At 43.6% G+C, this 13,399-nt stretch overlaps 1 protein-coding gene across 5 annotated transcripts in view; it reads left to right on the forward strand.

Moving 5' to 3' along the window:
* bnc2 (basonuclin zinc finger protein 2) overlaps window positions 1-13,399 on the forward strand; it is a 159,727-nt gene that overhangs the window by 99,767 nt on the left and 46,561 nt on the right. Inside the window, exon 1 of one of the 5 annotated variants that reach the window (XM_065957349.1) lies at window positions 3,859-7,420. The exons of the other annotated variants lie outside the window; for them this stretch is intronic. Coding sequence (XP_065813421.1) covers window positions 7,409-7,420 — 12 coding nt within the window. The 5' untranslated portion in view covers window positions 3,859-7,408. Of the gene's footprint in view, window positions 1-3,858; window positions 7,421-13,399 lie in introns of those variants that run through there. 5 annotated transcript variants of the gene reach the window in all.

The raw sequence follows: 13,399 nt of genomic DNA on the forward strand, positions 1-13,399 counted from the left end.
AAGGATACTAAATAAGATCACAGACCAGAGAAAAATAAATAAATAAAAGATGATCATTAGGTTGCTCCCCAACCAGAACAGAGAAGACAATGGAGAACGTTTACCAAGCAGAATTGAGAAAGGTATGTTACAAAAGATGCACCTACAGAGAAAACTATAGTATGTGTCCAAATATGTTGACAACTCCTGCATGTGAGACGCAGCAGCAACAGCAGTCCAGTGTGATGTTTGGTTTGGTGACAAAAAAAAACATCAAGTTGTTTAAAAGAAAGACATTTCTTTTGTTGAAGTTTATGAAAAGCATATTGTTGGCATTGTGTAACTATTCCAAGGCAGCAGAAGCTTGAAAAGAAAGTTTAGAAGAGATAGAAATTTAGAGATCGATGTGTTTTCTGAGAACATTATCACCTCAATGAACAACTCTACTGCATTTCCCTCTTGTTTGTCAGTTTTCTTCTGCCCTGCTCTCATATCTATCCCATGTATTCCCCACTGTCCATGACATACTGGAAATGCCTGGTTAAGTGCTGTTCTGACATTAGCAGAGTGTAGTCACAGCATTTGGCCTGGGGACAAATGCTAGAAAGGCCCTATAAATATGGATGCCACCCACCCCTCCTCTCCTTCTCTCCCCCTCTCCGTCTCTCAGCTCCCAAATGAGTTTGCATGTGTGTGCGTGGCACGCCGTTTGCTCTGTCACACCACGTCCCCTCTGTTTGTTTACTCACACTGACAGAGATACACCCGCTCGCTGTCGCTGCTTGCCGCCTCTGCCTGCTAACCAAGTGCCAAAGAGCTGATAATGCTCCAGCTCTTCCTGTAAATAATGCATCCGGCACTGCCAGGCAGCTAGCTAATGCGGCAACCCCAACTGTCTGAACTATTTCATAGGCCGATGGGTCTGTTAGTCTGCACGTCACTCTCAGTTTGCCTGTGTGCATGTGTGCCAGTGTCATTGTCACCTGCTGTTAAATTGCAAGGAGTCACTCCCATTGAAAATGATGCCAGTCGGGCCAGGCGTCCTTCCTCAGTGCCTGCCTTTGCCCCCCTCGGTGCTGTGGCGGCCCTGTGGGTGCCCCGTGGCTGCACTGATGCCAGCACGTGTGGAGCTGCAGGGAGGGTCCCTGTGGGGAGGAAGTGGGCCATTAGTACAGTCCTTGCCCCGGCGTTTTACTCCAGTTCAGTACACATCACAGAGGGCCGCCCTCTCGCTAACTAGCTAACACATGCTAATTAGTGTGGCGACAAAGCCAGTTCCCTCTCGCTTTGGGAGCATATGTGTAGTTACAGAGCAAAGCTGGCTGAGAGGACCTGACCAGGGACTGATGCTGCTTCATTAAGTTTGCTTTAATCCACTTCAAATAAATGTGTAGTGCTGTGCTGTAGCTTGGCGTTATAAATTAGCTTTAAAAATATTAATAATACGTTTTTTTAAAAGCATCAATATTGAGTCTTAAAGCTGGCGTGTAAATTACAACTCACTTCCTTAAAAAGGTTTGTCGCATAAATGAACTCTTTTACCTTCCAGATTAATGTGGCGTGCCTTCTGCACTCCAACCCGACTCGCCTTTCCTGCAACGTCTTCATTTTCTGCAAACAAGAACAACCACAGGCCTAATGAAACTTAATGATGATAGTCATAACACAACAATAATCCAGTGGTCTGGAAAACTAATCAATGCATCTTCTCGCCTTCCCCTAATGACCTGTGAAAACAAAGCAATAAAAGAGCGGCGGTGTGTTTATTTTGGACGGAGCAACAGGCTGATAAGAGCAGAGTGGGCTGATTAGCGCCGAACAGAGCTAAAGGCGGTCACAGAGATTAGAACACCACACCAACTTATGTCACCGCACGAGGTAAAGGTGTGAGCAATAAAAGAACGTTCCTCCTCATAGAAAGTTCAGCGCATTATGTACTCAAATGAATCATTTCCACCACATCAGATTTGTTATCTGTGTAAGATAGATGTGCATCCGCTTTGTTTTTCCCTTTACTGCAACTCCAGTCTGTTGATAGTTTGTCATCCCAGCACTGCGATGAAACACATGTTGTTTCCCCTTCTTCTTCTGTGTGAAGTAGCTGACCAGCGTGGCTCCTGTTTAAGCCTGCCTGTTTGGTCTCTGGCTGATTCCTCACAGACCCTGGCCCTCTACCACAAATCATTGTGGTGTGTTAGTGTACTGCTTCAGGACAGAGAAGTGCATCCAAAGTGGTGCAAAAGCAGCATTCCTTTGGTTAATCTCCTCCCTTTTTTCAATTTGAGTACAAAGCCGAGGATCTTTTTTTTTTAACACAAGGGCTTTAATGTTGAGAGAATTATTAACAAAAAATAGCACAAAAAAAGGGGGGGAAGGGAAATCCAAATATTGTTGCATATGATTTGAAAAAAATCACAACCTCCCTCCCTTTTTTATGATGACATTTTTTTGCCACCGTTAAATCTTAAACACCGGGCCACTTACATATACAGTATTAGGGCAAATCAGTCAGTGGTAGTGATATGGTCATGTGAAACGAAACACACAAAAGACCACCTTAACATCTTCCTCTGGGGTCCAAACTAAATATAAGTGATGCATACCATATCAGGACGCACAGATTTTCTGAAAGTCTCAGAATGATTTAACAAGCTCTAATAAATGTATTTTATATTCCCTGGTCAGATCATATGAATACCTAAACACACAACACATTTCACATGACAACATGGGAGATCTGTGTCAGGTGGATTACATGGAATGATGGGGTGATATGTCTTTTTTTTCCTGCTAGCTGGAGAGCCTGGTGTCCTGATTAAAAATTTCAGCTCCACTGCCTTTCTAATTAATTAGCGAGGCCACTCAGAGGAGCACTGTGGACCAATTAGTCTCTAGCAAGCCGATGATGCCTATCGCTGCTGCATCACCATACAGCTGTCGCTCCACGCTCCGAGGACGGCTGGGGATGGACCCTCAGGTGCTCGCACAGGTTCAAACAGCAGCATGCATGCATGCACACTACATCCGATGTAGGCTTAGACACAGCATCATAAAAAAAAAGTAATAATGCAAAAAAAAAGAGAGATGTGATAAACACACTGGCACACTTATGAAAACAGGATCATAAAATGTTTCCTGAATGAGCTCATCTTTTTTTGATGTTTTTTGCATGACTCTAAAGTCTAAAGGATACTATCTAGGGAATTTTTGGAGCAGACAGGGATGGAAAAATATTGATATATAATATTGTTTCTTTAATCAGACAAACAAGAGAAAAGCACGAGTTCAAATTCATCCAGTTTATCATGTAGTTTATGTATAATTATTATTTTCCTTGCTTATAATTTTTTTTAAACATAAGTGTCCATCAATAACATACGAACTAAAGAGATATCACTTTAAGATACGGACCATTTAAATTAGTTTTTATTTGTGATTTTAAAAATGTTCCAATAAATACTGTAACAAAAATTCAATAATCATTCAATAATCTTTTGTCAACAAAATCTTGGTTCTTCTATTCTTAAGTAAGTAAGTAAGGTGCAGGTGGAAAATAGACAGTGCTAAAAATAACAACTAGTTTTTATTTTCTGTTTCCCAGGTTTTGCTTCCTTTGTTAAAGACCCTGTATCACCACTTACTGTCCCTGCTTTGGTTGACATTGTTCGATTCTTTGAAAGTCAGGACAAAAGCCACCAGCAGGAACTGAAGCAGAACCTCTCAGATCTTGACCCTCTCTGAACATTAAAACAACGGCAGATGAAACAAGATATTTCAGTCAAAGATCTTGATGGTGAATTCATCTCGCATGCTGACCACAGGACTGCTGGGGGTTTTGAGGGTGGCAGTGGGGTGGGGGGTGGGGGGGGGGGGGGGGTCGGAGGGTGGGGAGGTGTCTGCATTTCTTTGGAGGGGTGGCAGAGTTTGCTGACTTTGTGAGAATGGACTAGTTAGAAAGCCGAGGAAGCTCATTTCCACTTCAAGGGGTCGCCTGAAACATGGCATCAGCAGGCCTCTCTTGGTCTCGCTCGCTATGCACTTGCATGTCTGTGCACACACACACACACACACACACACACACAAACACACACACACAATCTGATCATCTCACGTTAACAGATATTAATTCTGTCTCCCCATCGCCTACTCGCCCAATGTTTGTTGTACTTGGGGAAAATGCGCTGATACAGTTTTTTCCCGCAGACTGAAAAACAGCCATAAGCTAACAAAAATGTGGAACTTCAAAGCCCCCTGTGGTGGAGGGTACACATTAATGAACACATCACACACAAACACACACACACACACACGTAACCTCCTGCAAATAATTCATATTTCTCTTACAAGTTTAATTACACAGTGGAGTGTGGATTGACACGTTTGAGCATTAAAAACGTGTGTGTGGGTGTGTTTGCACAGCGCAGACACACGCTAAAAAAAAGTCCCTTTGCATGCACAAACAGTCAATACTGTAGTGGCTGATTAGTATGAGAAGAGGGGATGAATATTGGAGGAGGACTCTCAAGAGCCACCCATGAAACATGAACAGGATGTCAAAGCATTTTGTTCCCATCTCGTTCATTAGATTTAACTCAGGCCTGTGGACGCTAACACTTCACACTCTCTCACACACACACACACACACACACACACGGAGAGAAAAACTGCACACACCGAAAACAACACTGTTGGAAACAGTTGTAGTTATTAGATCAGCGTGTCTGACATTTTGTCGACATAAAGTAATTAATTTAGCCTTTCTATTGGGAAAGTCCAAAGAGCCCAATTAACATGGCTAATATTGCTGCATCGAGTAAAAACATCATTTTTTTTTAATACAGAGGGAATATTCAAATGACTTGCCTTCATTATTCAAATGTGTAAGCAAAGTCATCACAGGGGAAAGAGACGAGATGGGATTCACACTCACTGGAACAAGAAAATGATAATCAATCTTTTATTTCTGCAAGCTAATCAAATATTCAGCATGTGTGCTTTTCCTCTATCTTGGTTTCACTCATTTGTATTATTTGAAGTTCCAGGGTTTCTTACATTTGCGTTGTATTATTTTCCCATTAAAGATTTAGACACTCAGTTCTCTGTGTGTTGGTTGACTTTAGTGTCATGTTCCGCTGATAATAATTATCTAAATTTGGAAAAGTAATAGTTTTGGAAATCTTGGCAGCTTGTCCGTATGAGCCTAGAAGCATTTTGGAATTTAATTGAAATTAGATGGTAAGTCAAGGCTTTGTAGAAAGAGGATATTTTTGACGTTTACAGTCGGTCCAGGACACACTCTCAGACAGCGAGCCAGGCCAAGACTCGCTCCATTGCCAAATCCCACGGCTTTGTAGACAACATGCTGCCGAAATGGAATCAGACAAATAATATTCTTAATTTAGAGAGCAAGGCAGCAGCGAGGGACGGTTTATGGTTTATCTGAATCTGTTTTTATGGATCGCTATTGTGGTGCTGTGTTTTCTATTGTCACGGCTTGTTCCGAGGTATTTGTTTTCTAGCAAGCTCAGGGGCCCCACTACTGCACGGCCTCGGCTCTTGGCTCCACTCTCCCACTCGTATAGCTATAACAAAGTCAATATTACAAAGAGGTAACACATGTCGAGGTATGCTTCGGGACTGCCCTGGTGCTGTGATCCTGGATTGGGACACACACACACACTGAGTAAAAGAATGCATGCCTTCGACAGGAGGATGCCTACCTCCATGAAGAAAACTGTATCCCACTTTTTTTTTTTTTATCTCTTGGCAAATTTGCTCTCAAGTTGAAGACGGTATTTTGGCTTCCACATATGTGAAATTGTTCATGTGTGTAGGAGTGTGTGTGAACTTCTCTTCCAACACTGTTCTGTGTGAGCACAAAGTACTTGTTGGTGTCTGTGCGTGCACATACACATACATTTTGACTCTATGTGTGTGTGTGTGTGTGTCTGTGAGGGCCAGTTTGTTTTGTTTTTCCCTTACTTCAGCACATCTGAGAGAGCTTTTCTGGAACTCCTGAGCCCTGTCCAAACAAAGATGGCCGAATGTGAGGGATGGAGGGGAGGTGGATCAGGGCGTCTGTGTACATGTGTGTCTATGTGTGTCTATGTCTATGTGTGTGTGTGTGTGTTTGTGATTTTTCAAGTAAGCTGGGACCAGAAGGGCCTTGCGAAAAACCATGAGGAGGGAGCGAAAACCGAGCCCCTGAGAAAGGCAGCTGGAAACACGGAGACTTGTGGTCTCCTCCCCCTCATCCCCCACCTCTCTCCCCTCTCTCTCTCTGGTCCAGCTGCACTCAGATGTGTCTGCCTGGCTCCCCAACCCTCCCCACCCTCCCCTGAATTCCTCCCCCCTTCACCCCTGCGCTCCCAAACTCAATGCCACTGCCAAGGAGAGAGAGAGGGAGAGAGAGAAAGAGGGAGAGTGTCGCAGCTGGTAATACTTACTGGCCATTTTACCGTGGTAAAGGCATGAGATTCATTAGGCCAGGGCCCGCGTGTTTTCTGCTGAGTACCGGCCGTGTTATTGTTAGGATGTGGTAAAATTATAAATATGGAGGAGGTGAGGCGGGGGGTTTGGGGTGTGCAGGAATCTTAGTGGAAGTTTTAAAGAGGAGGCGGGGGGAAGAGGAGAAACATGCCACTCATTAACTCCTCTGCCACAGTCTTGTTCCTCATGATTGGGTGGCAATAAAAGAGTCTGTCACAATTTGTCAAAGTTAATGACTCAATGGCACACAAGCACTCAAGGGCTGGAAGACACGCTAACATATGTCGAATTAGTCAATAGCTTTATAATTGCAGGAATAAGGATTCCGGCTTCAGCCAAATGAAGCGGACTTACAGGGTCCTGAGAGGGAGTTTGCAATTTGGTCAGGTCGATTGCAGAATGGCAATCACCATGGTTTGGCCCTGCTTTCCTCACGCAATTGGGAGTTTCTTTCTTTTGCTTTCTTCGTCCCCTTTCTCTCCCCCCCACCTGTCTGAGCTGCTCTGTGTCTTCTTTGTGACCTGTGACTCGGGAACAGCGTCTAGGCTCCACTTCACCTCCTCTATCTCTGAACTTTGTAAGACTGATAAAGGCCAAACAACCATATGGACTTTCCTTTAATCTGCCGTCTGCCTTCTCCCTCCCTTTTCTCTCTGTCTCTGTCTCTTTCTCGCTCTCTCTCTGTGTCACACACACACACACACATTCTCTGAAATCATGCAAAGACACTCCTCACTCTCCCCCTTATTGTGTGGCTTTGGGAGTGACACTCTTGTCATTGCTGTCATGAAGCCATTGCTTAAACACTCTCCCTGTCTCTCCCTCCCCCTCTCGGTTATTTGCTGACTGAGTCTGTAAATACTAATAAAAAGTTGCAGCCTTTCTTTTTGGAATTGTGTATCAAAAGGGGGAACTATCGAATCAGGAGCACTCATCACAAATGCTGGCTAAGGTAAATAACTCCAATAATCTGTAAATAACATTTTGGGCCAGTATCTGTTGATATTTTATAAAGTGTATGTTTAAAACACATAAAAACAAGTGAGATTCGAGAAGTTTGGAGCAATTGCAGACAAATAATCTGCGTAGAATAATGATTCCAGTGTAGTTTATACAGTTTTGTATTTCCACAGCTGTTGGGTGTGCAGGACCAGGTGTTTACAAGTAAACCGCCGTGCTGACACAGTGTTTGAACAAAACTCTGAGGAAAGAAACAAATATTATTGCCCGGTCGTGTGTCTTGAAAAGGAGCCAATCTGTTCACAGTAGTGTTCGCTTTAGTTGCAAAATCACACACACATAATTTGGAGATTGCTTACACACAATTATTGCTGTTTGTTACATTAAAAAATGGTCAAAGAAAATGAGCTATTGGTGAGATTAAATCTAGGATCTCCTCCAAGATTTCCCTGGCTGGGAGTTGGTTCGAGTAGGGGAATTCACAGTGTGTGGGTGTTAGTGTGTGTATGTGCATGTTTGCATGAGAGGGAATTTTCAAGAGTGTATGGTCGCTCGTATGTGCATAGTTCAGAAAGTAGAGTCTCATCCTGTAGACTTGGACTAAAATGTCAATTTGTGGGAGCCTTCAGCTTCCTGTCGTCATACTACTGCGAGCCTGCACCCCATTGCCTGTGCGTTTGTGTGTGTCCTGACGCCCACACCAACAAATGATCGCCATGGAGATGTCCCCTTGCAGAGAGGGGTTGGTTATATATCTGGGCTCTGACTAATACTCTCTGTATGTGTTAAGGGTTAGATTGGGAGTAAATAGCAGATCATGCTGGTCATCTACTCCTTTTTTCTCTTTTCCCACCAACACGACTCCTTTCCTCACTCCTTTGGCTTGATTTTTCTCGTTTCCCTCTTCTCCCTTTCCTTTTTCTCCCTTTATTCCCATTTCAAACATGTGTCCGGTCGCACTGTGTGGTCATGTCACTCCTTAAGTCTCTAGACAGAAACCTAGCGTGTTGTTGCAACGCTTGCTGTCACTGTGATATTTGCATTCGGCGAGGGCGATCAGTGGGCCAGCGAGTGCAGGTGTCAAATCTGACAGGGACTTGTCCTCATCTGGTGCAGGTCAGTGCTCCCTCTGATATGCTTAGGGTCAGAGCAGATCTAGTTTATATTGAGGACAATGTTTTAGTTTTTAGATATCCTTGTCCTCACAATGGCTAATGATAAGAACGTGTTTCTCCGAGTTGTGCAATGCCTTATAACCTGGAAAATTCTTCCTTTTATTTTGATAGGATCCATATTTAGACTTGTTGATGGATCAAAAACTGAACCGTAGACTTAACATGAGACTCATGGAACAATTCATATAATTTATAGACTACCTGATTAATCAATAGGAACATGACTCATGATGATTCATTAAGGCTTATGCTTCCCGCAAAAGTTAGAGATAAAACTGTTTTTTAAACAATGAACAGTAGATATGTTTCAAAATCTAAAGACCAAAGGATAAAGTATGGGTTTCAAACTGACATGTCCTGTGTGTTGGTTTGAGAAATTTGACCCAAAAAAAACATTTTAAAAACAAACAAAAATCTCTTCAATTGAGAATAATTCTAAAGAAAAAATGTATCCTGAGCATGAATCTTTTTTGGACTTTTCTGAACAACCGTTAGTCATAAGACCTATTTTTCATGGATATAAAACACTCTAAAATGACCAAGTAATGCCATCATTACACAGGTATCAGTTTTTTTTTTTTTTTGTACAACCTTATTTAGCTATTGAGTTACATCCTACCGCTTACACAGTATTTCAGTTTATCATGTACATTTAAGATATACTCTTCTACCTAAAGTTGCATCATACAGGAGAAAATCCAGCTTGATGTCTTTTACACTTTCTCCACCTCCCTACGTCCCCTCATCAGTTTTCCTCTGCCTCCTCCACCTTTGCTGAAACACCTCTTCCCACCTTTATGATACACCAGCTTGCCTAACCCCCCCCAGCTCGTCACCCCCCCCCCCCCCCCCCCCCACTCCCAAGCTATCTCACTTCTCTTCCTTTTTGCCGGTGTACTCTTCCTTCTCTCTCTTTCTGTCTCTCCCTCCCTCGCTTCATCCCTCCCAGCCTCCCCGAGCACCCTGCTTTGAACCTGGCCTTGAATCTGTGCACCCAGAGGTCTGTCACTGGGCAGATGGTTTGATCTCCAGCTGGGGAAATGCTTTGAGGAGAGCTGAGAGGGGCCAAGGGCCTGAGCCAGGGTCCTCTGCCTGGACCTGCTGTCTACACAAAAGATGGGAGGAACTGCTACTCCCTTGATGCTTAGGTATTTGAACTGACAGCGTAGTCCAGTGCTAACAATGAGGTACAGCGCTCCATCTATACTGAGAGCATGGCATATGATAGCCAGATCACAGGGCGTGTGTTTCTGCTCACAGTATTGTGATATCCCTCTCTCTCTCTGTTTCACAATATCAAAGCCAGCTGGTGTCCTTTAGTGGTGCACTTCATAAACAAGCATGACTGTCCTGAAGTACACGCACAGATATTTATCATACAAGTGAGTCAGACTCAAAGTTTCGTCATTGATCTGATTTGAAAAACCCAACAAAAAGGGGCAGTGCTCATGGTGGGGAAATTTTACTTTGTGACTTTTTGTCAAACCGCACACAAATAGAAGGAATCTTGTAAGCAGAAATTGAGCTGAGTTGTGTGGGTTTCTTTTTTTTTTATGTGTGTGATTCTGGAGTAATGTGTGTTGTTGTGTCTGTGTGTATGTGTGTGTGAAGGAGTGCAGAGCGTGAGTCATATCTGACAGCTGACAAACACAAAAAGACAGGACTTGACGTGTGGTCAAAGTTGAAACTGGACGTCATTCGCACTGCCAATGGATGACAGATATTGTCACTTCCAGTTTAATTGTTTAGATTGTTCAGTTATGGACTCCAGATTCATGTTTCTGATTAGTGATTCTTTGGGATTATTCAAAAAAGGGATAGAGAAAGGACTTTATAAGCATCAGGAAGGAGAATTCCAGGGTCACAGAATTTGTTTCCTCTTCAACTCTTAGGTCAACAGGACACTACATTGCTACCACAAGACAACATTTAACGGCAGGAGAACGCAAAGTGCAACCAAACTGAGAGGCACTGCCAAACATCTGAAACTTATGTCGGAAATTTTCACTGATGCGATATGTTAACAGATGAAATCTATGGGTCCCCAGTCTATGCCAAATGTTTATTTGAATTACTCTGTTCAATTTTAAATGTGGCTCTTTTTAAACTTAAGTCCAAGTAAGTTCATAAAAGGGATGAGTCTCAAAACTATGTAATATGTTTGTGTTGACATTTTAGGAGCTTTAAGAAACTTTAGCAGACTGGTGATGAATTTCAAAATCTGTGAAGTCCCAAAGTGCATTAATTAAGGGTGCGTGCAAACAACAGACATGGCTGCTTCCCATATTGCTTAACTGAGAGAAAGGAAGAAAAGAGAGGGGTCCCAGGTCTCCATATGAATACATGAAAACACATGCTTCTCTTCTTCTTCTGTAATCCACCGGGGACTCACGCCCCATTTGGTTACCATTAGCATAGCTCTGGTCGCTCTGCCCCGTGTCAAAGCCCAGACGCACAGCTGCACAAAGGACAGGGACCTCTGGCTCTGTGACTGCCAGCCGCTGAGCTCAAAACTAGAACTGACATGGGGAACGGAGCCTTACACTGTAGGGGTTTCAGAGGAAAGACTCTCTACCCTTTTTTTTCTATTGACTACAGTATCCCCCTGCGCAGTGCAAGACTTTTACAACAGTGCACATGTGATTAATCGTTGTTTATTTTGTACCATTTTGTAAGGCAAGAAAAGCCCTGTTTCAAGTCAAATCCAATGTACAAAATCAAACAAGGAAAAATTAGCCTTGGCATGGAGTATTTGCTTCCCTGTACTTCGGGCGTGCTATGTCTGACTACAAAGACTTTCTTTATTCAGCGTGTTTTATTTGTCACCTGTTTCCAATATGGACACTGTGAAGCCCTGATCTATCTGACTGAGCCAGGGCCCTGTTTTATGACACGCAAAGCTGCTGTGCCTCTTTTCCTACACACGTTGGCCGCACATTTCTGGCAGGAAATTGACAGAATTTCAGCAGCTAACTCAGGGATGAGATAATATCTTGTGGGTGGAAGAGAGGACAAGATGCTCCCAGTGTTTTACAGTGACCCTAAGCAGAGACAAATTTAAATCCGAAGCTGCTGCTGCAAAGACGACGCGCACACATGCACACGGATGCATATGTACACACAGGGTTTTCATTTAAAGCTCGGCTTTGCTTAACTCACCAAAACAAGAAATGTGGTCTGTGGCTGTGTGTTGAACATGGTAAAAGGTTTCAATTAAAGACAGGGGAACAATGCCCCGCCAGCATCCAGCAGCTGTCTGTGCTGGCTTTCCATTGTATGCTGTCAGGGGAGGATACAGAGAGGGACTGCTTGTGTTTTAGTGGTGTCTTCAGGGGCATATGGTTACAACATCAACCTTGAGAAATGACAGGATAGTAATAGAGTTGTACAGGATATTAGTTTGGGATCATGATCAGTTCTGTGGTTTCATGAGTACTGTAATGGCCAAGGAACTGTCTTTGTTGAGCTCTACATATGCTGCATGGTTTAGGGTTGGACTTATTTACATGTATCAGTATCGATCCTTTGCCATGGAGCCTGTTTTTCTCAGTCTGTTTGAAAATCTGTAAGTGTCCAGGCTGAAGCCATCTTGTTCTGCAGCTCCTCTTTCCCCGCATTTCTTCACTCCATCTGTCCAACTAACAGTCTTTTAATTGAGAGTCCTCCCCAGTCTGGTGCTGGCCATTGCTGACTGTCAGTGTTTATACAATTGGGCTGGGACAGGGACTGCGAGCCAAGCAAAACATCCACGAAACATCAAGCCTCCAGCTAAACAAAACCCAGCAATGAGACACACACACACTTAAACAAGATAAGAGCTGGAAATGATGCTTTCTGAAGCGGCTAGGTTATGTTGTTGACCAGAGCGGGAACACGGCAGCAGTACGGTAGACTGTTGACTGTTGTCTGAGTCTAATTGAAACAGCAGTTTGGGATTTTCTTCGCTTTCACCTTCTAACTGCTCTTTTTTTATTAAGTCTCTCTCACGCACACACACACACACACACACACACACACAAACACACACACACACACACACACACACACACACATACTCCTCTGTCCTTTTCCTCACCGACGTCCTCTGTAGTCGTGAGCCAAAGAGGAAACCCTGGCGAGACGCTAGCACACTGACTAATGCAGGCCTCAGATAACACAGCCTCCTCCCCTGGCCTGCTGTGACAAATATGTGCGAGTGTAGCAGTGGGATCCGGGCCCAAGCTTGTCCCTGACCCATCCCAAGCCAGACACAGGTTAAACCACGGCCAGATGAAGCGCAGATCCATGCTGACCGCAGAAGCAGCATTCATGAGAGTCATGAGAAGAAGGCTGTATGAGTTTGTCTTATTTCCTCTGACAAGCCACAGACACACACACACACACACACACACACACACACACACACATCTCTGAACTTATATACTTCATCATGAAGTTTTTGATGTTTCGTCTGTGGTAAAACTCCCGTTATCAGATTGCAATCTTTTATGTTATTGCGTACGATCACTTCGGATGCCGTCATATATACAAAACATCTCCGGTGTTACTCTTCTCTTACGTGTTCCTCACTAAACGCAAAACAATGCACAAATTAATTCCAAGAAATAACAGGCACGGTACATTCCCTCCCTCCCTCCCTCATGTCAGTGCCTCCTCAGCTGAGGGGGTTTGCTGCTTTAATGCTTCTTAATGCTGCTGTCTGCTTAATGGGCCAGATATGAGAGGTGCTGCTAGCCAACGTAATAAGTCAGTGATTAGAGGGCGCCTTGTCACAGCAGCAGCTTCACAGACAGTGG

Source organism: Labrus bergylta, chromosome 1 (genome assembly GCF_963930695.1).
Source record: "Labrus bergylta chromosome 1, fLabBer1.1, whole genome shotgun sequence".
Classification (NCBI taxonomy): Eukaryota; Metazoa; Chordata; class Actinopteri; order Labriformes; family Labridae; genus Labrus; species Labrus bergylta.